The sequence below is a fragment of the Pipistrellus hanaki genome, assembly GCF_964339955.1.
Source record: "Pipistrellus hanaki genome assembly, chromosome: 1".
NCBI lineage: Eukaryota > Metazoa > Chordata > Mammalia > Chiroptera > Vespertilionidae > Pipistrellus > Pipistrellus hanaki.
The window spans coordinates 188,407,919-188,432,243 of NC_140503.1; the positions used below are offsets into that span (position 1 = coordinate 188,407,919).

The window sequence follows — 24,325 nt, forward strand, 5'->3', positions numbered from 1 at the left end:
AAAACTTGCATATCTCAGACCTTATTTAAGATGTTTCTAAAGAACCAAAGTCAACAGAGGAGCCCTAGCTGGTTTGGCTGAGTGGACAGAGTGTCAGCCTGTGGACTGAAGGGTCCTGGGTTCGATCCCCCTTGAGGGGAGTGAGGGAGGCAACCAATCAATGATTCTCTTTTACCATTGATGTTTCTATCTCTTTCTTCCTCTCTCTTCCTCTCTGAAGTCAATAAAATAATATTTTTAAAAAGTCAACAGAGGAGACAAAAACAAGAATAAGAGAAGATTTTAGCCTCTGACACCTATAGCTACAACAAAACTCAGCCAATTCCATAGACAGATAAACATAAAAGTATCTCACTGAAGGCCTATTTACACCTCAGTTTCTTTTACCCAGTACATCATGTCTGGCTTTCAAAAAATTTACAAGGCATACTAAAAAATAACACACAAAAAATAAAGACTCTGGCTCATATATGGTAACAATGCTGAAATTAGACTAGAAATTTAAAACTATAATTAATATGCTAAGTACTCTAATGGAAAAAGTTAACAATGTCCAAAACAGATGGTGCAAAGATAAGAACTGCGCCCAGCTGACGTGGCTCAGTGGTTGAGCATCAACATATGAATCAGGAGATCACGGTTCGATTCCCAGTGAGGGCACATGCCTGAGTATGGGCTCAATTTCCCGTGGGAGGCAGCCAATCAATTATTCTCTCTCATCATCGATGTTTCTCTCTCCTTCTCCCTTCCTCTCTGAAATCAATTATATTTTTTAAAAGATAAGAATTGAATTGGACTTCTCTTAAGAAAACATGGAAGCAAGACAAGAATGGAGAAGAATTTAGTGTTGAAAGAGCTTGGCCATGGTGGCTCAGTGGTTGAGTGTGATCTATGTACCAGGAGGTCACAGTTTGATTCCTGATCAGGGCACATGCCCGGGATTGTGGGTTCAATCCCCAGTAGGGAGTGTGCAAGAGGCAGCCAATTAATATTCTCATCACTAATGTTTCTATCTCTCTCCCCCTCTCCCTTCCTCTCTCTGAAATCAATAAAAGCATATTTATATAATGAAAAGACAACCTATCTAATGGGAGAAGATATAAGCCAATGATACATCCAATAAGGGGTTAATATCTGAAATGTAACTCATACAACATAACACACCGCCAAAAAAACAAAAAAGCAAAAACACTAACAATTTGTTTAATAAATGGGCAGAGGATCTGAATAAACATTTCTCCAAAAAGAAAATACAGTGGCCAATAGACATATAAAAAAATGCTCAATGTCGCTAAGCATCAGAGAAATGCAAATTAAAACCACAATGAAATATTATTACCTCACATCTGTCAAAATGGCTATCATCTTATATAATAAAGGGCTAATATGTAAATTGGTGTTTGACCTCAGGTGTTTGACCGACTAAGAGTTCAACCATTTGCTATGACATGCACTGACCACTAGGGGGTGGCATGGAACGAAGGCTGGATTGGGCTGGAGGGAATCAATGTGGGGAGGAGGGGAGAAGGGGAACATATGTAATACTTTCAACAATAAAAGAATTATTTTAAAAAATAAAATAAAGGTTGAATGAAAAAAATAGTAAATAAAATAAAATTACTGGGTTATAGTATTTGAACTCTTCATATTTTTATAACCAAAGTACTTTCTAGATAGGTGGTCATAAATTATTGTAGTGCTGGCACTTCACAAGGCAGCCCATTTCATCATATTCTCATCATTAGCACAGTCTTTAAGAACACACACAAATAGCCCAAAGTGGTTTGGCTCAGTGGATAGAGCATCAGCCTTCGGGCTGAAAGGTTCCAGGTTTGATTCCAGTAATGGGCATATGCTTTGGTTGCAGGCACATCCCCAGTGGGAGGTGTGCAGGAGGCAGCTGATCGATGTTTCTAACTCTGTATCCCTCTCCCTTCCTCTCTGTTAAAAATAAATAAATAAATAAATCAGTAAAATATATTAAAAAATAAATAAAAGAATGAATAAAAATAAAAACACACACAAATAGAAAAATCAACACTCTATATTTTTAGTGAGACTAGCCTGTCTGTCCCAAGCAGCATTGCCGGGGAAAAATTCACATTACCATTCACTAATTGGTCTCATGTTCAAGTGAACACCATATAAAAATGAAATTTAACATGACCCTATGTGTCTCTGTTCTTAGTAAAGAATAATCCTTCCACTCTGCCAGGAATACCACCACTCTATTCTTCTCAAGGACTTTGCACCTTCAATTACTCCTGCTCTATCATAATTTCTCTCATCCACCAATATACAAACATTCACTATTATCTACCAAAAAAAATTTCTCAAGATCTTTATGGCCATATTCTTCTCTAGCTCCCCTTCTTCTCCGCTCTCCTGTGAAAGCAAACATCTTTTTTAAAGTTGATGATGTGACATGCTGGCCAGGTAGTTCAATTGGTTGGAGTGTCATATGACACCAAAAGGTTTCAGGTTCAATTCCCAGTCAGGGCACATACCTAGATTGTTGGTTTGATCCTCAGTCAGGAGGTAATCAATCAATATCTCCCCTCCCTCTCTAAAAATCAATAAAAATATATCTTCAGGTAAGGATTTTTTAAAAATCGATGTGTTATAGTTGTACACTTGAAACCTGTATGGCTTGATTAACCAATGTCACCCCAATAAATTCAATTTTAAAATGTTTATTAAAAACAGAGTTGCCACCCTAACCGGTTTGACTTAGTGGACAGAGCATTGGCTTGCAGACTGAAGGGTCCCAGGTTCGATTCGGGTCAAGGGCAAATACCTTGGTTGTAGGCATACCCCCAGTAAGGGATGTGCAGGAGGAAGCTATCAATGTTTCTCTCTCATCGATGTTTCTAACTCTCTATCCCTCTCCCTTCCTCCCTGTAAAAAAAAATCAATTAAAAATATGTTTTAAAAAATCAATAAAATATATTTTAAAAAAAAGAAAGAAAAAAAAAAAAAGAGTTGCCTTAGCCAGTTTGGCTCAGTGGATAGAGAGTCATAGACCTGCGGACTGAAGTATCCTGGGTTTGATTCTGATCAAGGGCACATGCCCAGGTTGCAGGTTCCATTCCCAGTAGGGGACATGCAGGAGGCAGCCAATCAATGATTCTCTCTCAAAAATTAATGTTTCTATCTCTTTCTCCCTTGCTCTCTGAAATCAATAAAAATATATTTTAAAACACACACACACACACACACACACACACACACAAAACAAAAACAAACAAACAAACAAAAAACACAGAGTTGACCAGATTGTCAGTTCCGTACCTTACCTTACTTCCTCTTAATCCACACCAATGATATCCATTTTTACCATTCCAATAAAAATATTCCAGTTAAGGTCACCAATGACCACCATGCTGCAAATTCGAGTCATTTCTCCCATTTAGCAGCAAGACAAAGTTGACCATTCTCTCCTTGGAACGGTCTTCTTTTGGCTTCAATGGCATCACTCTCTTCTCATTTTGCTCAGACATCACTAATAGTTCCCTTTCCTTATGTTTTGTTAGTTCTCGGTTCAACTTCAAAGTGTAGTGGGAGGCCAGGGCAAATACTAGGACTTAGACCCCCTTTCTTTTCAAACCAAATTGTTCTAGAGTTAAATCAACTTGTCTAAGCTTTAAATATATCATCTATATATTTAGGATGCTCAAATCTCTTTTCAGAAATGACTTCCAAACTCATCTCAGAAATAAGCATCATGATCTATCTAAAGAGAAAACTAGGTGTTTTCCCAGCTTCTTCATTTTTCCTCTGTACCACCAGCAAGCTGTGGTGACTCTATGTACCTTTAAAACATTTCCCGAACACTTCTACTTCTCTTCAGATCCCTATTCAACCCTAAAGCTAAGATACAATCATCTCTTGCCTGGCCTACCAAGAAAGGCTCCCCAAATTATTTTTCTGAGTTCATTCCTACTCCCCCACTCTACATGGCAGGTTGCCTACTCAATTTCCTTTCTCCTTCTTTCTTACTAACGAAACCCTGATTTTAATTGGGGAACAATGTATTCAACTAAAAGAACATTTCCTAGCCTCTCTTAAACCAAGAGAGGTTATGACACAGACCTGGATAAAAAAAATAAATAAATAAAAACAGGTCACTAATTGGGGTTTCTTTAAAGAGAGCAAACTCAGCTGGCATGCACCTTATCCCTTTCCTTTTCTGAAATTCAGACCTGTCGTCTGGACTGCTGACAGCCATTTTGATAATTTAAGGTCAAGGGTCAAACTCCTAAGAATGATAAATTGGAAGTTAGAATAGTCTACTACCATAACACTATAAAGCCCTTAATCAAGTAATTCAGAGATACTTCCCTCTAAACTTTTGTTTAAATCACTACTATTGTTTCTTTTGTTACACCCAGCCAAACTTAATTCCTCTTAAATCCTTTTTTCTTACATTTTCAGTTTCTATTCATTGTCCCCACAGCAGCCAAAGTGGTCTTTTAAAAAACAATTTTTGTCCTTTGCTTTAAATCTTCAAATGGCTTCCGTCATTTAAAACCCAAATTTCTTACTTTGGGTTTAGAAAATTTTATGTGATCTGGCTCCCGCTTATATCTTCAACTTCATCTTGCACCATTCTCTTCCCTATTCCAGCCACAATAACCTCCTTTTGTTGGTTAAACACAGCAAATTCTTTCTGACTTTAGGACCTTTATAGTAACTGTTTCCTCTGACCTGGAATGATGATCTCCAGGGGCATGGCTTTATAATTCAGATCTTTATCTAAGACTGAAATCCCAGGAAAGGGATTTAAATTTCATCTGTACAATATCATTATATTTCTCAGCATTGCATTTATCACATATTTGTCTTCTCTTGCCCCACTCATCATCACAGCTCCATGCATCCCTGATGGTGCAAATACAGATAGTTTTTTTCTTTAATATAGTTCCCTACTTTCCAAAATTCAATAATGAGCAAACGCTTATTTTTATATTCACAGGATTACTATTTATTTAAGAGGAAAAGGCAATTAGATGGCCCTTCAAAATCTTGACTGTATAATAGTTATGTTTTCTATATGCATATTAGAGTTGGTATCCTAATATATAACAAAGTTAATTCTACAATTTATCCTCCCAAGTGTCAGTTTAAAGGTCATTCCCAAGGACCTTTTTCCCCTGAGGTTAGGTTTCCCCACCCCAACAGTTCTCCTTACTTAAACTCAATAAACACACAAATAACTAACTAAAGGCCCAGTGCACAAAATTCAGGGGTAGGGTGGGATGTTCGGTTCCTCAGCCCAGCCTGCCAGCCTGATCACCCCTAACTGTCTTCCCCTACTACCGGCCTGATTGCCCCTAATTGCTCTCCCCTGCCGCCCTGCTGTGTGGATTCTGGGTGTGGGTATCCGGCTCCCTCCTCTGTCTTGTCAGAGTCTGGGGTGTGCTGCGGCACCCATAGTCAAGTCCCTGCCCACCCATAAGCGTCACAAAATCACAAGAGACCCAGACCCAGCTGGCCCTGCCCCCACTGGGCGAGACCTAGACCCAGCCAGCCCCACCCCCCCCTTAAACCCTGCCTGCATGTCATGTCCCTGGCCAGCACTAGGCAGGGATGCAGCCTCCTGCTGATAGGTCATTACAGTGAAAACCATTTGCATATTAGCCCTTTATTACTATTGACTAGAGGCCAGGTACACAAAATTCGTGCAAGGGGGGGGGGTCCCCTCAGCCTGGCCTGCACCCTCTCTAATCCGGGAACCCTCAGGGGATGTCCGACTGCATCTCGCAATCTGGGATCACTGGCTCATAACTGCTAGCTTGTCTGCCTGATTGCCCCGAACTGCTCCCCTGCTGGCCTGATCGCCCCTAACTGCCTCTGCCTCACCCCTCAGCCAGGACGACCCAGGATTCCCTCCTCCAGCCAGTCACAGGCACCCGGAACCTGGGCTTCCCTCCCTCTGGCCAGCTGCAGGCATCCAGGACCCAGGCCACCTTCTCCCGGGCCACAGCTGCAGGCAGCCGGGGCCATGGGGCAGGCGGCTTGTCCCTCTCCTGGGCCATAGCCACAGCCACTGCCGCCCAGGACTGCGGGGTGAGCTGCTTGTCCCTCTCCCCGGCCGCAGCCTGGCTGGTCCCCTTTCCTCTTCCCCCAGTGTTGAGTGTCTGAGCTGTTATGGGGCGTGATGACCATTTGCATAATTAGCTCTTTATTATAGAGGAGGATTGGCATCTCACTGCCTTCCCAAACCATAACTTACTCCACAATAGCATGGACCATGTCTATCTTAATAACACAGGTAGCATTCAATAAATATTTGTTGAATAAAGAAAAATGTAAAATTAAACTAAGAAGTTAAACCATAGAAATATAGATATTAGCATAAACAGTTTGGGGCAAAAGTAGGTTTAAAGTTGTAAGTACAAAATCCAGTTTATTCTTGTACTATTTTCCAAGTGAAGAACTGTAAACCTATTTTTGCCATACCCCGTATAATACTAAATAGATATTCCTGAGGTCTTCAAAAAGGAAAATACAAAATAAAGCCAGGGGGTAGGGTAAGTATTTCCCAATTTTTGGCTTGGACATTATATTACCCCTATGCAGAACCTGACTACATTATCAGTACTTAAATGTAGAACAGAAACCCAACTTCACCAAGAGGCCACATTTATCAACATAGTCAACTCTCCTTCCTAGTCCCAAGGCATGATAAAAGGCATTACTTTCATAGTGGTTGGGGATGACCACCTAGGAGTTTAAGAAAATCCTTAAAATCATTCAGGAAAACAAGTGCCTCTGACTTGTCTAGCAATGTGCTAAGCAATAAAGAATCAAAAATCAATAAGGCCTCTGCCCTCAATGATTCACTCACAGTTCATATGGGCAGATGCAGATAAAGCATCTAAGTAAACACCTAAGGATATATATAATTAAAGTATGACCAAGCCCACAGATATAAAAAAAAATGACTGACATATATAACCACCTAAAATCCCATCCAAACACCTAATGACCTAATGATACCACTCTGATATACACCTAAAATCTTGCATGTGTGCACCAGCAAGAAACTGAAAATAACTGAGTAGACTGATTCATAAACTGCAATATTTTTAAATAAAGGAACTACTACCGATTGATATATAAGAAAAAATGAAGTCCAGTCCAGCCTATGTGTCTCAGTGGTTGAATGCTGACCTATAAACCAGGGGTCACGGTTCAATTTCCAGTCAGGGCACATGCCCAAGATACTGGCTCAATCCCCAGTGTATGTCATGCAGGAGGCAGCCAATCAATGATTCTTATCATTGATGTTTCTATTCCCTCCCTCTCCCTTCTTCTCTGGGATCAATAAGAATATTAAAAAAAGAAAAAGAAAAATGAAGCACAAAATGTTTTATCACTGAAAACCATATATATAAAATGTTAGATAACAGGCATTCAATTCAACTATAGTTATTTTAAATTTGCAGTTAAAAGTAATTAAAGGGAGGAAAAAAGATATAGATTTTATTTTATTTTTTTAGAACATAGGTTTTAAATGAAGTTCTCTTACATTTTCAGAATTATAAACCATGAATGTCAGGAGGATGTGACCACCACTTTCTAGTTTCAAGACCCAATTTTAAAATAGGGATTTTATAAAGGGATTCAAAATTACTTTACACACCATAGGATTAGAATCTCAATTCCATGACCCAGTTCCTATTGACCAGAGCCACAGGAAGAAATCCAAGGGTGGGTGGAGGTGGAAGAGGGTATTGTGGGGATAAATGGTGATGGGGGGAAAATAATAAATAAATAAATAAATAAATAAATAAATAATCTCATAATGCTATATTATCCAAAAGACTTCCAAATAATTTACTTGTCACTTAGATCACATTTTTACAGGTTTTCTCCAATTCCGTCAAGGACATGTACGTTGCAGGCTCCACCCAGGCCAGGCCCTGGTCAGAGCGCATGCAGGAGGCATCCAATTGATGTGTTTCTCTTTCCCTCTCTCTAAAAATATCAGTAGAGCCCTAGCTGGTTTGGCTCAGCGGATAGAGCATTGGCCTTCGGACTGAAGGGTCCCAGGTTCGATTCCAGTCAAGGGCACATGCCCGAGTTGTGGGCTCGATTCCCCAGTAAGGGGCATGCAGCAGGAAGCAGCCAATCAATGATTCTCTCACACTGATGTTTTTAACTCTCCCTCTCCCCTCCTCTCTGAAATCAATAAAAATATATTTTAAAAAATAAATTTTTAAAAATCACCAGAAACATATTCTTGGGTAAGGATTAAAAAATAATAACAACATAAAATAAAGATTAACCAACACCTGGAGAACAAGGCCCACATTTAATTCCTTTATACTTTCCTTAGATACTAGCCTCACAATGACAAAGAAGCACTAAAGCTCCACATTTTAAGCCTTTCCTTGAGGCAAATTCACATAGAACTATCACTAAACCATTGAAAGGATCTTCAAGCTCTCACTAAAACATGGAAGGAAACCTTTATGATACAAGAACAATAAGCAGAATAGGAAAGGGTAGTTAATTTTGACATCTTAACAGTTATCCATTTACTGTATGTTTAATATATCCCAGGCATTGTTCTAAACTAGGGGTGGGGAATTTCTATCTGGGTGAGTTAATAAATGTTTGACCAAGTATAGCAAGCTAATTTTTTTTTTTCCAAAACATATTCCATTGATTCTCTACAGAGAGGAAGAGAGAGGGACAAAGAGTTAGAAACATCGATGAAAGAGAATCATCAATCAGCTGCCCCCTGCACACCCCCCCACTGGAGATGTGCCCGCAACCAAGGCAACTGCCCCGGACCGGAATCGAACATGGGACCCTTCAGTTCGCAGGCCGACACTCTATCCACTGAGCCAAACTGGTTTCGGCAAGCAAACTAATTTTTAAGGTGAAATTGCTTGCAAATAATGTTATAAATATCCAAATGGCCCTTGGCAGAAAAAAAGGTTCCTTACCCTTGCTCTAAGCACTGTAACAACTCTTTCTTTTTCTTTTTTTAAATATATATTTTGATTTTTTACAGAGAAGAAGAGAGCGGGATAGAGAGTTAGAAACATCGATGAGAGACAATCATTGATCAGCTGCCTTTTGCACGTCCCCTACTGGGGATGTGTCCACAACCCAGGTACATGCCCTTGACCGGAATCGAAACTGGGACCTTTCAGTCTGCAGGTCGACGCTCTATCCACTGAGCCAAACCGGTTTCGGCTGTAACAACTCGGCTGTAACAACTCTTAATCTTCCTAACATTTTTACAGATAAAAAGGAAATGAGATACGTACAGAGTGCTGCAGATATGAAATAGAAAAGCCAGGACTCAAAGCAAATCTAATTCCAAAACTCATAATCTTTTTTTATGAATAACATAAAATGCTTCATTTAGTAATTTTTTTAAAAATATATATTTTATTGATTTTTTTACAGAGAGGAAGGGAGAGAGAGATAGAGAGTTAGAAACATTGATGAGAGTCATGGATCAGCTACCTCTTGCACACCCCCTACTGGGGATATGCCCGAAACCAAGGTACATGCACTTGACCAGAATCGAACCCGGGCCCTTCAATCTCCAAGCCAATGCTCTATTCTATATCCATTGAGCCAAACCGGTTTCGGCAGTAATTCTTTTAAACAGTGAAATATCATATACAATCTACTTGTTAAATCAGATTTTAATTTTTTTATTTGTTGATTAAGATATTACAGCCGGCACCGGTTTGGCTCAGTGGATAGAGCGTCGGCCTGCGGACTGAAAAGTCCCGGGTTCGATTCCGGTCAAGGGCATGTACCTTGGTTGCGGGCACATCCTCAGTAGGGGGTGTGCAAGAGGCAGCTGATCGATGATTCTCATCGATGTTTCTAACTCTCTATCCCTCTCTCTTCCTCTCTGTGAAAAATCAATAAAATATATTAAAAAAAAAAAAAAAAGATATTACATATGTGTCCTTAGCTAAATTTACCATATTATGCTTAAGAAGGTAAATAGTTGTAGGCAAATTTAAGTTCTCACACCAAGAGAGAAAAGCAAAATACACTTAAATACAATATTCAATATTAAACTCTCACTTGTACTTAAAAGTTTTATTGGCATTCAGCTTTTACAGTATTATTTATAAAAAGGATAGTCCCATAAAGCAACCATTATGATGATTGGAATAGACCGATATGCAAGAAGCCTGGTTTCACCATTAACCAGATGTGTCAACTCTCCAGGCCTCAGTTTCCTGATCTTAACAGATGAGGCGTTTGGCCTATATCTAAGGTCTTTTTCAATTCTAATATTCAATGAATTTGAACACACTTTTGAATAAAGATATTAAAAGACAGCTTTTAAAATTCTTCAAGACTGAAACAGTCACATAGTATACACTCGGGTCTATTCTTTTATTCAAATACTAGAGGCCTGGTGCATGAAATTCATGCATGGGGGGGGGGGTGTCCCTCAGCCCAGCCTGCACCCGCTCCAATCTGGGATCCCTCTCACAATCCAGGACTGCTGGCTCCCAACTGCCCATCTAAATACCTTCCTGATTGCCCCTAACTGCTTCTGTCTGCCAGCCTGATCACCCCCTAACCACTGCCCTGCCGGCCTGATTAATGCCTAACTGCTCCCCTGCCAGCCCAATTTCCCCTAACTGCCCTCCCCTCAGGCTCGATTGCCCCCAACTGCCCTCCCTTGCAGGCCTGGTCCCTCCCAACTGCCCTTCCCTGCTGGCCTGATCGCCCACAACTGCCTCCCCTGCTGGCCATCTTGTGTTCACATGGGGGCAGCCATCCTGTGTGTTGGGAATGATGGTCAATTTGCATATTACTTTTATTAGATAGGACTAGAGGCCCAGTGCATGAAAAATTCGTGCACTCAGGGGGGTCACTCAACCTGGCCTGTGCCCCCTTGCAGTCCAGGACCCCCCAGGGGATGTCCACTTACAGGCTCCCCAGGGGATGGGGCCTAACCTGGCTGTTGGACATCACTAATGCTGCTGAGGCGGGAGAGGCTCCTGCCATTGTGCTCGCAGCCGTCAGTCTGACTTGTGGCTAAGTGGAGCTCCCCATGTGGGAGAGCACTGACCACCAGGGGGCAACTCCTACACTGAGTATCTGCCCCTGGTGGTCAGTGCGCATCATAACGACCTGTTGTTCTGCTGTTAGAGTCAATTTGCATATTACCCTTTTATTATATTCAAAGCTTATCTGTGCTATAGAAGTCAAGAATATGAGTGAGGGATGGTGTCCTATTGTGCTGGTAATATTCTTTTTTTTTATTTGAGTGCTGGTCACACTTTCTTTTATGTACATTTTTCATTGATTTTTCTCCCCAAAGATAACAGTGAAAAACCTTAGAAAGATGTTCTAACTCCACAACTATGTTTGTGTACACAAAAGCTGTGCAACCTTTTTGTTCTAAATATGTAAATGTGTTCCTTGCCTAATTTTGTCAATAATCTCTGCTCTCTAGTTCCAACTCAGATGCCTACAGAAGAGATTATCTATGTCTATATCCTACCTAATAAAAAGCAATATGCAAATTAACCATCACTCAGCTACATCCATAAGCCACACCCACCAGCCAATCAGAGCGAGTATGCAAATTAATCCCAACCAAGATGGTTGCCGCCACAGAGAGTAGGAGGGAGGCTAGGGTTTCCCCTAGCAACGGAGGAAGCAAAGCTTTCCACCTGCCCTGGCCAGCTCAGGCCTCCACTTAAGGTTACAAAATTTCAATTATAGAAGGTGAATAAACCCCAATAGAAATGGCTGCCACCACAGAACAGACTGGTTGACCAGTCATCTGTCTGCCCCTGGTTGTTAGTACATGTCATAGCGAGCAGTTGGGTGGCCTTAGGATATCATTAGCATATTATGCTTTCATTGGTTGAACGGCCAACTGGACTGGACACTTAGCATATTAAGCTTTTATTATATAGGACTAGGGGCATAGTGCACAAATTTGTTCACCCTGAAAGGAACTGTGGGCTGCAAGGCTGCTGTGGGCACAGAAGTGGGTCTTGGCCCATTCTCCTTCCCCCCGCCTGGTGCCTCCTGCCGTGGCCCGATCCCTATTCCCACCACCACTGCTCCCATACATTGATGGTGCCAGCCCTGCTCGCACCCGCTCACAGTGTGGAGCGAACAATTAGGGCCAGCGCCAGCAGTGGGTGCAAGCGGGGCCAGTACCAACAGTGGGAGCAAGCAGCACCTGCTGCCCTGAGGGATGATCGGGACCGGTGCTGGGCATTGGCACTAGGTGTGAGTGGTACCTCCAGCACCAGCAGCAGGTGCGAGTGGGGCTGGCACTGGCAGCACGTATGAGCACCAGGTGGAACAGTGGTGCACAGGACCAAAGAATTTTTAGTAACCACCAGAGGTTTGCCTGGATGACAGTGACCAGCACTCCACCTTGGTCTGGTGCTCCTGCTCACCTGCTCCACCATCCCACCACAGCCAACGCCTGCCATGTTCCATTCACGCCCCTTGGTTGTCAGCACACATACCAACTGGTTATTCGGTTGTTATGCCATCAGTCTATTTGCATATTACGGTTTTATATATATACTAGAGGCCCAGTGCATAAAATTCGTGCGTGGGGTGGAGGGATGTCATGCTCTGACCACCAAACAGGTCAGATACTTTGTCCGATAGGTTAGCTTGCTGCTGGGGTCTGGCTGATTGGGACTGAGCAAGGTAGGGGATGTTGGAGAGCCAGAACGGCCAGTCACTATGACATGCACTGACCACCAGGGGGAAGACAGACACTGAATTCAGCTGTCAGGGCATGGAAGTGGTGGTGGCAGGAGCAAGGGCTGCAGTGAGAGGGACTGAGCAGAGGCACAGAGGATGGGCCAGAGACCCGCCTCTGTGCCCACCACAGCCTCATGGCACAGAGTTCCTTTCAAGGTGCATGAATTTGTGCAATGGGCCCCTAGTATATATATAAAAGCCTAACCAACTGACCAACCGTTTAACCAGCAGCTATGACACGCACTGACTACCAAGGGGCAGACACTTAACACAAGAGCTGCCAAGCTGCGGTGACTTGGCAGCTGCGGTTTTCAGGGGTACACCCAGAACCAGAGAGGAGGGAGCCCGATTCTGGGGTGCTTCACCCGAGAAATACCCTCTGGCAACCCAGGACCCCTCGGGGGATGTCAGAGACAGTTTTGGCCCAATCCCCACAGGCCAGGCTGAAGAACCCCACCGGTGCATGATTCCATGCACCAGGCCTCTAGTTTACTTATAAATTAAATATTCCTGTAATTTCTTTGCAACTGTCTTTTTTTTTTTTTTTAAATATATTTCACTGACTTTGTACAGAGAGGAAGGGAGAGAGATAGTTAGAAACATCGATGAAAGAGAGTCATCGATCAGTTGCCTCTTGCACACCCCCTACTGGGGATATGCCTGCAACCAAGGTACATGCCCTTGACCGGAATCAAACCCGGGACCCTTCAGTCTCCAAGCTGACGCTCTATCCATTGAGCCAAACCGGTCTCAGCTGCAACTGTCTTCTGAAATTTGAAATCAGTCTTAACTTTCCTTTAAAACCTAGCTCAAAAACCTCTCTTCATATGCATACCCTCAGAACTCCCTATCTCCCAAACAGTTAAGTCTTTTGGAGCTGTGGTCAATATGCTCAATAACTGCTGATAACATTTATGGAGAAATAAATGTAGTCTATATAGAGAGGTGACATACTAGGGGACTTCAGATGCATCTAAATTTATGCCTGATGAATAAAGATGAAAGTCTTTGTAATAGTAAAGTAAAACAAGAAATGCACCCCAGTCAACATTGCTTGGACAAGCTTCAAATTTTTCTTTTTTACCCTATCTATAAGCTTCCCTTGTTCAACCCACACCTAGAATCCCAAAAGGCACACTATTTAAATAAGTTATTAAAAGCAAAAATACCAAGCTGCCATCTTGTGTCCCTGCATGTGTACGCTTATTCTGAGCTGGTCTGCCCAAGACTCCCTGAGTGCCAACCCTAGTCCCCTGTGTGGCCCACTTCCTCTATGAAAGAAACTCGTGATCCAAGAGAGACTGGCCAAATTGTAGGCACAGTGCACATTGGTGAGAAAGGACTTCTCGTAGAAAGAAGGTAGTTCCCAGAACAGCACAGCAGATGATAAAAAAAAAATTTAGTTCTCCTTAAAGATAAGGTAAACAATTTACTCTGGTAAATATGTTCACAAACCAAGGAACAGTGAGCCACTTTAACAACCCTAAAGTTCAGGCATCTCTAGTAGCGAACACTTGCACTATTACAGGCCAGGCTGAGACAAACAGCTAACAGAAGTGCTACTCGGCCGAAACCAGTTTGGCTCAGTGGTAGAGCGTTGGTCTGCGGACTGAAAGGTCCCCGGTTCGATTCCGGCCAAGGGCATGTACGTTGGCTGCGGGCACATCCCCGGTGGGGGATATGCAGGAGGCGGCTGGTCGATGTTTCTCTTTCATCGATGTTTCTGGCTCTCTATCTCTCTCCCTTCCTCTCTGTAAAAAATCAATAAAATATATATTTTTTTTTTAAAAAGAAGTGCTACACGGCATCTTAAACCATCTTGATAAAGACAATCTGACTAGTTTAGAGACTGGCTGAAGCTCTACCCAAACAATCTGTGTGGGGAAAAGCACCCTCGCTACAAGAGAGTATGATGATTGAAGTTCTAGATCTTGTGCAGAATTTTTAAAATCCTCACCCAAAGAGTGAGGATATTTTTCCATTCATTCATTCACTCACTCATTCATTTTAAAATATATCTTTATTGCTTTGAGACGGAGAGGAAGAGAGAGAAAAACATCAACGATGAGAGAGAATTACTGATCGGCTGCCTCCTGCATGACCCTCATACCCCCTTGACTGGAATTGAATCGGGGACCCTTCAGTCCACAGGCCAATACTCTATTCCAGGGGTCCTCAAACTTTTTAAAGTGGGGGCCAGATCACGATCCCTCAGAGAGCTGGAGGGCCGGACTATATGAACTACTAATTCCTACTGTAACACCTCGGCTGTGCTCACTGCCCAAAAAACCTGGCGGGCAGGATCAGACTCCTCTGCGGGCCGCATGTGGCCCACGGGCCGTAGTTTGAAGACCCCTGCTCTATTCGCTGAGCCAAACTGGCTAGGGACATTGATTTTTTTAGAGAGTGGGAGGACAGAGGGAGAGGGGGAACAGAGGGAGAGGGGGGACGGAGGGAGAGGAAAAGAGAGAGAAGCATGAATGTGACAGACATTATCAATTGGTTGCTTCCCACACATCCCTCAATACCGGGCAGGGATTGAACCTGCAACCCAGGTATTTGCCTTGATGGTAATCCAAACCTGTGACTCTCCAATGCACAGGCCAACTTTCTAACCATTGACTACACTTCCATATATATATATATATATATATATATATATATATATATATATATATATATATATATATATATATATGGAAGAGAGAAAAACAATGTGAGAGAAACATCAATTGATTGTCTCACATACACATCCCAACTGGGGATAGAACCCACAACCTAAGTATGTGCCCTAAATCCGAATCAAAACCCACAACCTTCTGGAGTATTGGACATGCTCCAACTACTTAGCCACCAGCCAGGGTTTATGGAGAATTTTGATCAGGCTTCCAAGAATGAAGCAAACGAAACTGAAGATAACTTCTGAAGATAAAATTGAAGAAGTTACTGGGAAGTACTATTTTATATTATGACTGCTTTTTCAAATTTTGTTTATAGATGATAAAAATCTAGATCTCCAATTTTTTTAAGCCCAAGCCCCATGGACAATGCAGCTCTTTTCAGTTTTTGCTTATACACAAATCACTCTTTGCAGCTAATTAAGCTGAAAAAGCCTGGGAATAGTTTCAAACCGGTTAATGAATAAAGTTAAAAAAAACAAACCCAACCTTTTCTACTCAAAAATCTGTACAAATACTGGTTATATTGATTTTTACCAGGGAATTTCACCTTTTTCTTTAAATCAAAAAGGAAAGTTTAGTCCTGGCCAGGTAGCTCAGTTGGTTGGAGCATTGTCCTGTACACCAAAAATAGGGGTTTGATCCCTGGCTGGGGCATGTGTGGAGGCAACCAACTGATGTTTCCCTTTTACATGGAGGTTTCTTTTTTCTCTCTCTAAAATCAATTAAAAAACATATCCTCGGGTAAGGATTAAAAAAACACAGTGAATACATACTTGAGTAGAACCAAAAAAAAATTGAGGTTTCCTTCTAAAATAAAAATAAAAATAAAAACTAAAAGTTCATGCCGAAACCCGTTTGGCTCAGTGGTAGAGCGTCGGTCTGCGGACTGAAAGGTCCCAGGTGCAATTCCGGTCAAGGGCACGTACATTGGTTGCAGGCACATCCCCGGTGGGGGGGGTGCAAGAGGCAGCTGGTCGATGTTTCTCTCTCATTGACGTTTCTAGCTCTCTATCCCTCTCCCTTCCTCTCTGTAAAAAAATCAATAAAATATATATATTTTTAAAAACAAACCTAAAAGTTCAGAGCTAGTATGATAGAATCCATGCTATGTAATTTTTTATGTCTTTACTGTTCATTTTTTTAGATAAATTATTCTATACATCTTATATAGTTAATAGCCTTAAATGTTCTTCTAAAGAGTTCTGTCTAGAGCAGTGGTTATCAATATTTTGTAATGTCTAAGGACATTTTTAATTGATACAACTGGCAAAAAAAAGAAGATAGGGAGGTGGGGGGGAGAGCTGGCTGTGCTACTATCTAGAATAATCTAGATCAAATATGTTAAGTATATATTAAGTTCTAACAGACATAAAAATCCACTTAATTGCTTAAGGAAAAGTTATACAATAGTAGTATACATGAAAACAACTTGTTAATGCCATAGATTTAAATATTACTTACGAATATCCTAAAAAATATTAGCAAAATATAGTTACAATTTGAAAAAACTATAGATACCATTAAGCACAAGAATAAGAGCTTCAAATTTTAAAATATTTTGCATAATAAAGTTCAAGTAAATCTTTCAAATTAATTATAGATAACACTTATTTTAATGTTTAAACTAACAATTAAATTAGGTTGTGTTTAGCCCTGGCCAGTGTACTACTAAGAGCATCGCCTGTGCACTGAAGGGCCTCGGGTTCCATTCTGGGTCAAGGGCACATACCTGGGTCGCAGCATGCAATGATGGGGTCCCTCAGCCAGGCCTGCGCCCTCTCACAATCCAGGACGACTTGGGTGTTTGTCAGAGAGCCAGTTTCGGCCCAACACACACACACACACACACACACACACACACACACACACCCCTCCCCCCCAGGCCAGGTTAAGGGACCCCACCAATGCACGAATTGGGCCTCTAGTATAATATAAGCATAAGCAGACCTAGATCCTAATCCCAAAGCTATATGTTTACAGACAAATAATTTAACTTCTCTGAATCTCAATTTCTACACCTAAGAAATAAAAAAATCTAACTCAAAAACCAGTTGAGAATTAGCAAAAATTTATAAACAAATGGTACTGAAAACGACTCTACAAATGGTAATTGACATTATAGTAAATATTAACCTATGAATAGATTATAGTTTTGTCCTCAATATCAACAACTCACTTATGTAATTTGACTCTCAGAATAACTACAGAATGTACTTTAAAGCAATTTTCCACTCCTAGCAACTTTCCCTACAATTCTCAGATTTAAAAATTAGTATCTGACAAAGGATGACTTTTCAAACAGTCTTAAGGAAAAATGGCCTAGACGATGCTTTTACTATTTTATTTATTTTGACTAAATAACATATTCACATGCCTCAAAATTCAAGAGATCTTTTGATGCCTGTTGCCCTTTACACCAATTAGCCTACACAGAAGCAATTAATCTTACCAATTTCTCATTAATCCTTTCTTATAAAAATACACACTTTCCTCACTTCTGATACAAATGGTATCCTCCTCCACCTATTCTGCACCTCACTTTTCACATTTTTTTCCCTTGATGTTTTTATTTTTAATTAACAACACACTCCAAATATGGCCACTTATAACTTCTTATGGCCAGAATTCACCAAATATTAGCATTCTTTACAAAGGCACTCAAAAGGCAAAAACAAAACAAAATCCTTAAATCAACCCAGTATTCTTAGCAAAACAAGCATATGAAACCCAAACTTTCATAAACTGGACACTTACATAGGTGACATAATGAAAAACTTGATTTCTTAACCAGCCACTTAAGACTCTGCATTTTACATACTTAAAAACAACAACACATGGCCTGGTTTTGCTCAGTGGATAAGAGCATTGGCCTGTGGACTGAAGGGTGCCAGGTTCGAATCCGGTCAAGGGCACATGCCTGGGTTGCAGGCTCCAACCCCATTAGGGGGTGTGCAGGAGGCAGCCTATCAATGACTATCTTTCATCATTGATGTTTCTATCTCTCTCTCATTCTCCCTTCTTCTCTAAAATCAATAAAAATATATTAAAAACAAACAACAACCAAAGAACACACACATGAACTGTACTACAAGTCCTTCAGTGAGTTGAAAATAATTCACTTTTAGAACTGGCCTTATACAGATGAAATAAAATATTGGTGCAAATAAAGCTATTGGTTGGTTATATTCCAAAATTAAGTTATCTGACTCTAAGTATAAGAATATCATGGTTAAAAGTTGAGAGTCCTTACCACTTTTAAGTAACAGAATATATAGATTACAAGTTTAATATTAAGTTTTAGGCTTGTGCAATCTTATAGAAGAAATGTTTGGGGCTGTTGGCAAAATATTAGCTGCAATGTTTCATTACAAATATATATGTTAACTATCCTAGAATATATTTTCTTATTAAATAAAAAAATAAAGTCATTGTTTCACTGCATATCAGATGACTACTTCTGCACTGTACCACAAAAATACAAAGTCATCCTTCCATTCAGAATTTTGGCACTAGAACAGAGAGGTCAGAGTTCATACACATGCTCTGTAAAACTGATTATACTATATACTACTACATTCGATAAATATGCTTGTATCTGTAATTTTTATACAGTTTTAAACTTTTCTCCATGTCTAATTGGAAAGATATGTAAACACCCTTATAGACTCAATAGCACAAATAAAACTCAAGTGCTATCATATATACAGGGGTGGGCAAAAATAAGTTTACCGTGTTCCTATGGGAAAAAAAAACAAACATGCAGGTTATGATTATTACAATAGCTTTATGAACTCAAAAGAATGACACAGTAAACCTACTTTTGTCCACCCCTGCATGTATTTCAATTACTCATCACATACTTAGAATGCTGAATTTCACAAATCATTGCGATTATAAAAATACCAAGAGAAAAATACAAACAGCAATCATATATTCAATAATGGTATCTGACAACTTGAAAATAACAACCATTTCAGCTTTTTAATCTTCCTTTGTTAACTCCAAGAAGGAAAAACAACCTGGCATTCTTGAACTGAGTATGGAAAATTGTACTGATACTCGCATGGTTTTGAGTCAAGTTACTAGAACATTTTGAGTTATCTTATATAAACAAATGTGGCCAACACTAGAGTATCTAAATTCTGCAGGACTCAAGAGAAGCTTCAGACAAAAACATTTTTTTTTAGTCAACTCAGGTATGTTATAATACACCCTCTCACTTAAAAAAAAAAAAAAAGGAGATATCACAATGTGCTCATCAGGTGAAACCTCACGTTTTAAATAGGGCCGTTTCAAGAGCAAGAATCAACAATGAGGGGCACATCATAATGAAGTTTCATGGCACAACTCAGTCACAGAGCCATTGTCTTGGTCTCATCAGTTACTTCTGTAACTTGTTATGTTTTGAAATGAGCTTATTATACACTCCATTTTTTCCTTCCCAGTTAAAAATACTTAAATGCCTCTCATCCACCAAAACAACTTGCCTTTACCCAAGTGAAAAGCTTTAGGTGTCAATAGAAAAAGGAGCAGCCTAGGGGTTGGAGGTAAATGACCTGGTGTGGAATGAATACCTTCTCCCAGGTGAAAATCCCCTCCTCTCCCTTCACTTCAAACATCATAGCATCCCAGGAGGTCCCCCTCCTTCTCTCCCCACACCCCCAACGAAGAGGGGCTAACTCTGAACGCCCTCCTCCTCTCATCCACACCCAGGAATTCATTCTCACAGCTCCTTCCCCTGCCGAGAGGACGGTAGACTGAGGCCACAGGCTATCACATCACCCAGAATATACCCTCAAAAGTGCGGGCCTTCGAGCACCGCGGCTCCCCGGATCCAGTTACCTTTCCCCTTCCCCCAGCCCACTTCCCGGGTTTTCTCAGCGTTTTCTCAGGCTCGGCCTGCTCCCCCTCTCCACCCTACAGCCACCCTCCGAGCTACGGCCACTGCCTGGGGCTCTCTCTGGAGCTCACACCCCGCCGACAAGGACCCCTTTCCGCATCTGCCCCCCCAAAAAACTGTGTTGTTCTCCACACCCCTCACCCGCGAGCCTGTCCATCCCAGGGCCCCGGGAGCGGAGGGGAGGGGAAGGCGGCGGAGCGAGAGGGGGTGGAGGAGGCGGCTGCTGGTTTCTCACAGGCAGAAGGGCGGCCCGCGAGAAGGGGCGCCCGGGGTGAGCCGGGGATTCATAGGAAGGCGCCGCCGCAGCCGCCGGCAGGGCCCTCCCGCCCGCCCGGGGCTGAGGTAGGTGGGGGGATGTCCCGGAGTTCATTCCTGACCTCCTCGCTCTTCAGCACCTCCTTGAACTCCCGCTTGATTCGCTGCACCGCGATGTTGGCCATGTCTCCGCCCGCAGCTGACTCGTACCCGCCTCCTCCTCCTCCGCCACCGCTACGACGACCACCGCCACCGCCACCTCTTCCTCCGCCGCCTCCTCCCCCGGCGATTCAGCCCCGAGCACACGAACGCCGCCGCTGCCACTGCCACCCCGGCCGCCGCGCTCTCCTCAGTGTGGAATCACCTCCGCGCCGGGCCACCAAAATGGCGCCGGGGCCGCGCATGCGCACCACGCTGGCCTGGCCGGGCGGCGCGGCCGCTCCCGTCTGAAGCGCCATACGCCCCGCCGCCGCGCCGCCGCGCGTCTGGGAGTCGCGGCCCGAGGCTCCGCCCTGCGGGCGTCTGGGGCCCGGAGGGTGCGGCTTCCGCGCTGGCGGGCCCGGCACGGGCCTCTCGAGCCGTCTCGCCTGCTCCTTCTCCCCGCTTCACGCCGCTGTGGGGTAGGGTCGGGGCAGGCGTCCTCGGAGGCCCGGGTCCGCTGGACGGGGCCCCGCGGCCCGGAGCGCCGCCCGGCGCAGCCCGACCCCGAGCCCGCCGGCCCCCTGTGCCCGGCTGAGCTGAGGGTGTGAGAGCCCGCGGCCCGAGCCCTCATTCCGGCCCATTTACTGGGTGGGATGGTTGGGCCCAGGAAACCCATCGCGGTCCGTGTGTTTGTGCTGAAGCCATGACAGTGCCACTATCAGTGCCATCGGGCTAGGTCCTAGAAGTCATGGAGTTAGTAGGTATGTTCAGTGTTGGGTCCCTTATCAGGTGTACTTGAGACAGGATGTTGACCTTTGACCTAGTACCTAGGTTATACGGAGCCGTGGAACAAAAACCATAGTTTTCTGGTTTGTTTTTTTAAAATATGTATGTATTTTTAATATATTTTATTGATTTTTTACAGAGAAAAAAAGAGAGAGATAGAAACATCGATCAGCTGCCTTTTGCACACCCTCCACTGGGGATGATGCCCGCAACCAAGGTACATGCCCTTGACCAGAATCGAACCTGAGACCCTTCAGTCCACAGGCCGACGCTCTATCCACTGAGCCAAACCGGTATAGGCAAAAATATATTCTTATTGATTTCAGAGAAAAAGGGGGAGGGAGAGAGAGAAACATCAATGATGAGAATCACTGATCAGCTGCATCCTGCACGCCCCACACCAGGGATGCCCCAAAGGGGCATCATGTGCTCTGACCTGAGTGGAACTGTGAGCTCCTGATTCATAAGTCGAGGCCCAACCACTGAGCCACCTGGCCAGGGTAAAACTATAGTTTTTAAACGTCAGTGTGCAATCAGAATCCATGCACACCTTGTTGTGTGTGTGTGTGTGTGTGTGTGTGTGTGTGGTGTTTTGTTGTTTAAAAAGAGATTGCTGGGCTCCATTCCTAGAGTGAGGGATGAGCCTAATGATTTGCACTTGTAACAAGCCCCCAGATGCTGCTGCTCCTGCTGCTGGTTCAGGGACCACACTATGAGCTAAGGCAATGTGGAAGTGAGAAATGCAGAAATAGACGATTCCTGGGGGAGCAGGGCAGTTTTACCTCCATAAGCCTATGGCCTCCAACAGTATCAGACACTAGTAGGCACTCAATAAATAGTAAATGAATAAATGAGTAAAGATAAGAGTAAAGCCGAAACCGGTTTGGCTCAGTGGATAGAGCGTCGGTCTGCGGACTGAAAGGTCCCACGTTCGATTCCGGTCAAGGGCATGTACATTGGTTGCGGGCACATCCCCGGTGGGGGGTGTACAAGAGGCAGCTGGTCGATGTTTCTCTTTCATCGACGTTTCTAGTTCTCTATATCTCTCCCTTCCTCTCTGTAAAAAATCAATAAAATATATTTTAAAAAAAGATAAGAGTAAAGTGTTTTAACAAGTAAGTTTGAAAGACAATGTGAAAATGGTTGCTAGTGTTTTCAATAAGTACTGGTGCTGAGAGGTACTTTGAATAGAATATTTGGGATAAATAGTAAACTTTACTTAGAAGTTTACATTTCATTGCACTTTTTTCACCTAACCAATGAATATAGTATTCTGTTTTTTAAAAATCACAAATACACTCATCAAAAATTACTAAGATTGTGGCAGCAAAAAAGAAGAGAGCCACAGGAAGTCAGTCATTCAGTAGTGGCACTAAATGGTGGCAAAAAAATACCCACCATAGGAACCAAGAAGAGATGTTTCATTCCAGCTCTCCATGCCAGTTCTCTTGGTTAACCTTGGTTTCCTCATCTCAAAAAGAAGAAACTAGATTCGATTATCTTTTTCAAGTTTTAAGAATTCAGAATTTGAAATCATCATCTGAAAACCTTTCCCTAAATAGACTAAAATAAATTATTAAACACACACACACACACACACACACCCCAAAAAAAATACAATCAAAAAAGAAAAGAAAAAAACCTTCCAGCAGAGCCCCCTAGTGGTCCTAAAAGGAACCAACTATATAGTATGTGGGTCATGGTACAATGAATTATTCCTATAATATAAATCATGCAATATTATGTGTATTTGTGCCAAAACAATAAGAATAATTATTTTGAAGTGTGCAAAATTTTTTTTACTATTTTACATTTATCACCTCATTCAGTCCCTGATCTTCAAAAACTGTGCAATGCTCAAATCACATGAGGACTAGTTAGAAGGGTATTGTAATTTCTTTAATGGAAAGAAAGTTGGTAATTTTTAAATGCACATGATCATTGGCTCTAAAATTCCACTTCCAAGTAGTCATTCTACGGTCTTTCCAGAGAATGAGGCTACTACATATTAACTAATATGAGACAACCCTCAAAAATATATTTTAAGGGGGAAAATAGCACTATACTAAATGTAATGTGGTATCCTGAATTGGACTCCAGTACTGAAAGGACATACTAGTGGAATATGTTCTGATTTTAATTAATAAATAATAGTTAATAGTTAATAATATTAAATATTAATTTAGTTAATAGTACTGTAGCAATATTAATGTCTTTGTTTTGTTTGTTTGTTTGTTTTTGTTAAGTCCAAATTTATTTCTATTTAAAAATGCTCAAGAGGCCGAAACCGGTTTGGCTCAGTGGATAGAGCGTCGGCCTGCGGACTGAAGGGTCCCGGGTTCAATTCCGGTTGGGGGCATGTACCTTGGTTGCGGGCACATCCCCAGTGGGGGGTGTGCAGGAGGCAGTTGATCGATGTTTCTCTCCCATCGATGTTTCTAACTCTCTATCCCTCTCCCTTATTCTCTGTAAAAAAGCAATAAAAATATTTTTTAAAAAAAGAAAGAAAAAAAAAGGGAGCTCTTTCAGACCAGAAACCAGCAAACACTCTTCAAGATGAAACACCCTCTTAGTTGTGACATGGTACTATGGTTTTTTAAGATGTTGAAATCAGTAGAAGTAAAGAGTATACAAGAATTTCTGGAACATTTCTATAAATCTAAAATTATTATTTTTTTAAAGTTTACTCTTTTTTTTAATGTATTTTATTGATTTTGTACAGAGAGGAAGGGAGAGAGATAATGAGTTAGAAACATCGATGAGAGTCATCAATCAGCTGCCTCCTGCACACCCCCTACTGGGGATGTGCCCGCAACCAAGG

At 42.1% G+C, this 24,325-nt stretch overlaps 2 protein-coding genes across 2 annotated transcripts in view; one reads left to right on the top strand and one right to left on the bottom strand.

Moving 5' to 3' along the window:
• Positions 1-20,968, bottom strand: part of UBE2K (ubiquitin conjugating enzyme E2 K) — a 60,405-nt gene extending 39,437 nt beyond the window's left edge. The window contains exon 1 of the mRNA XM_084901336.1: positions 20,700-20,968. Coding sequence (XP_084757462.1) covers positions 20,700-20,762 — 63 coding nt within the window. The 5' untranslated portion in view covers positions 20,763-20,968. The remainder of the gene's footprint in view (positions 1-20,699) is intronic.
• A 374-nt stretch (positions 20,969-21,342) lies between these two features.
• The window catches only part of SMIM14 (small integral membrane protein 14), an 87,354-nt gene continuing 84,371 nt past the window's right edge, over positions 21,343-24,325 (top strand). Inside the window, exon 1 of the mRNA XM_084901403.1 lies at positions 21,343-21,479. Coding sequence (XP_084757529.1) covers positions 21,467-21,479 — 13 coding nt within the window. The 5' untranslated portion in view covers positions 21,343-21,466. The remainder of the gene's footprint in view (positions 21,480-24,325) is intronic.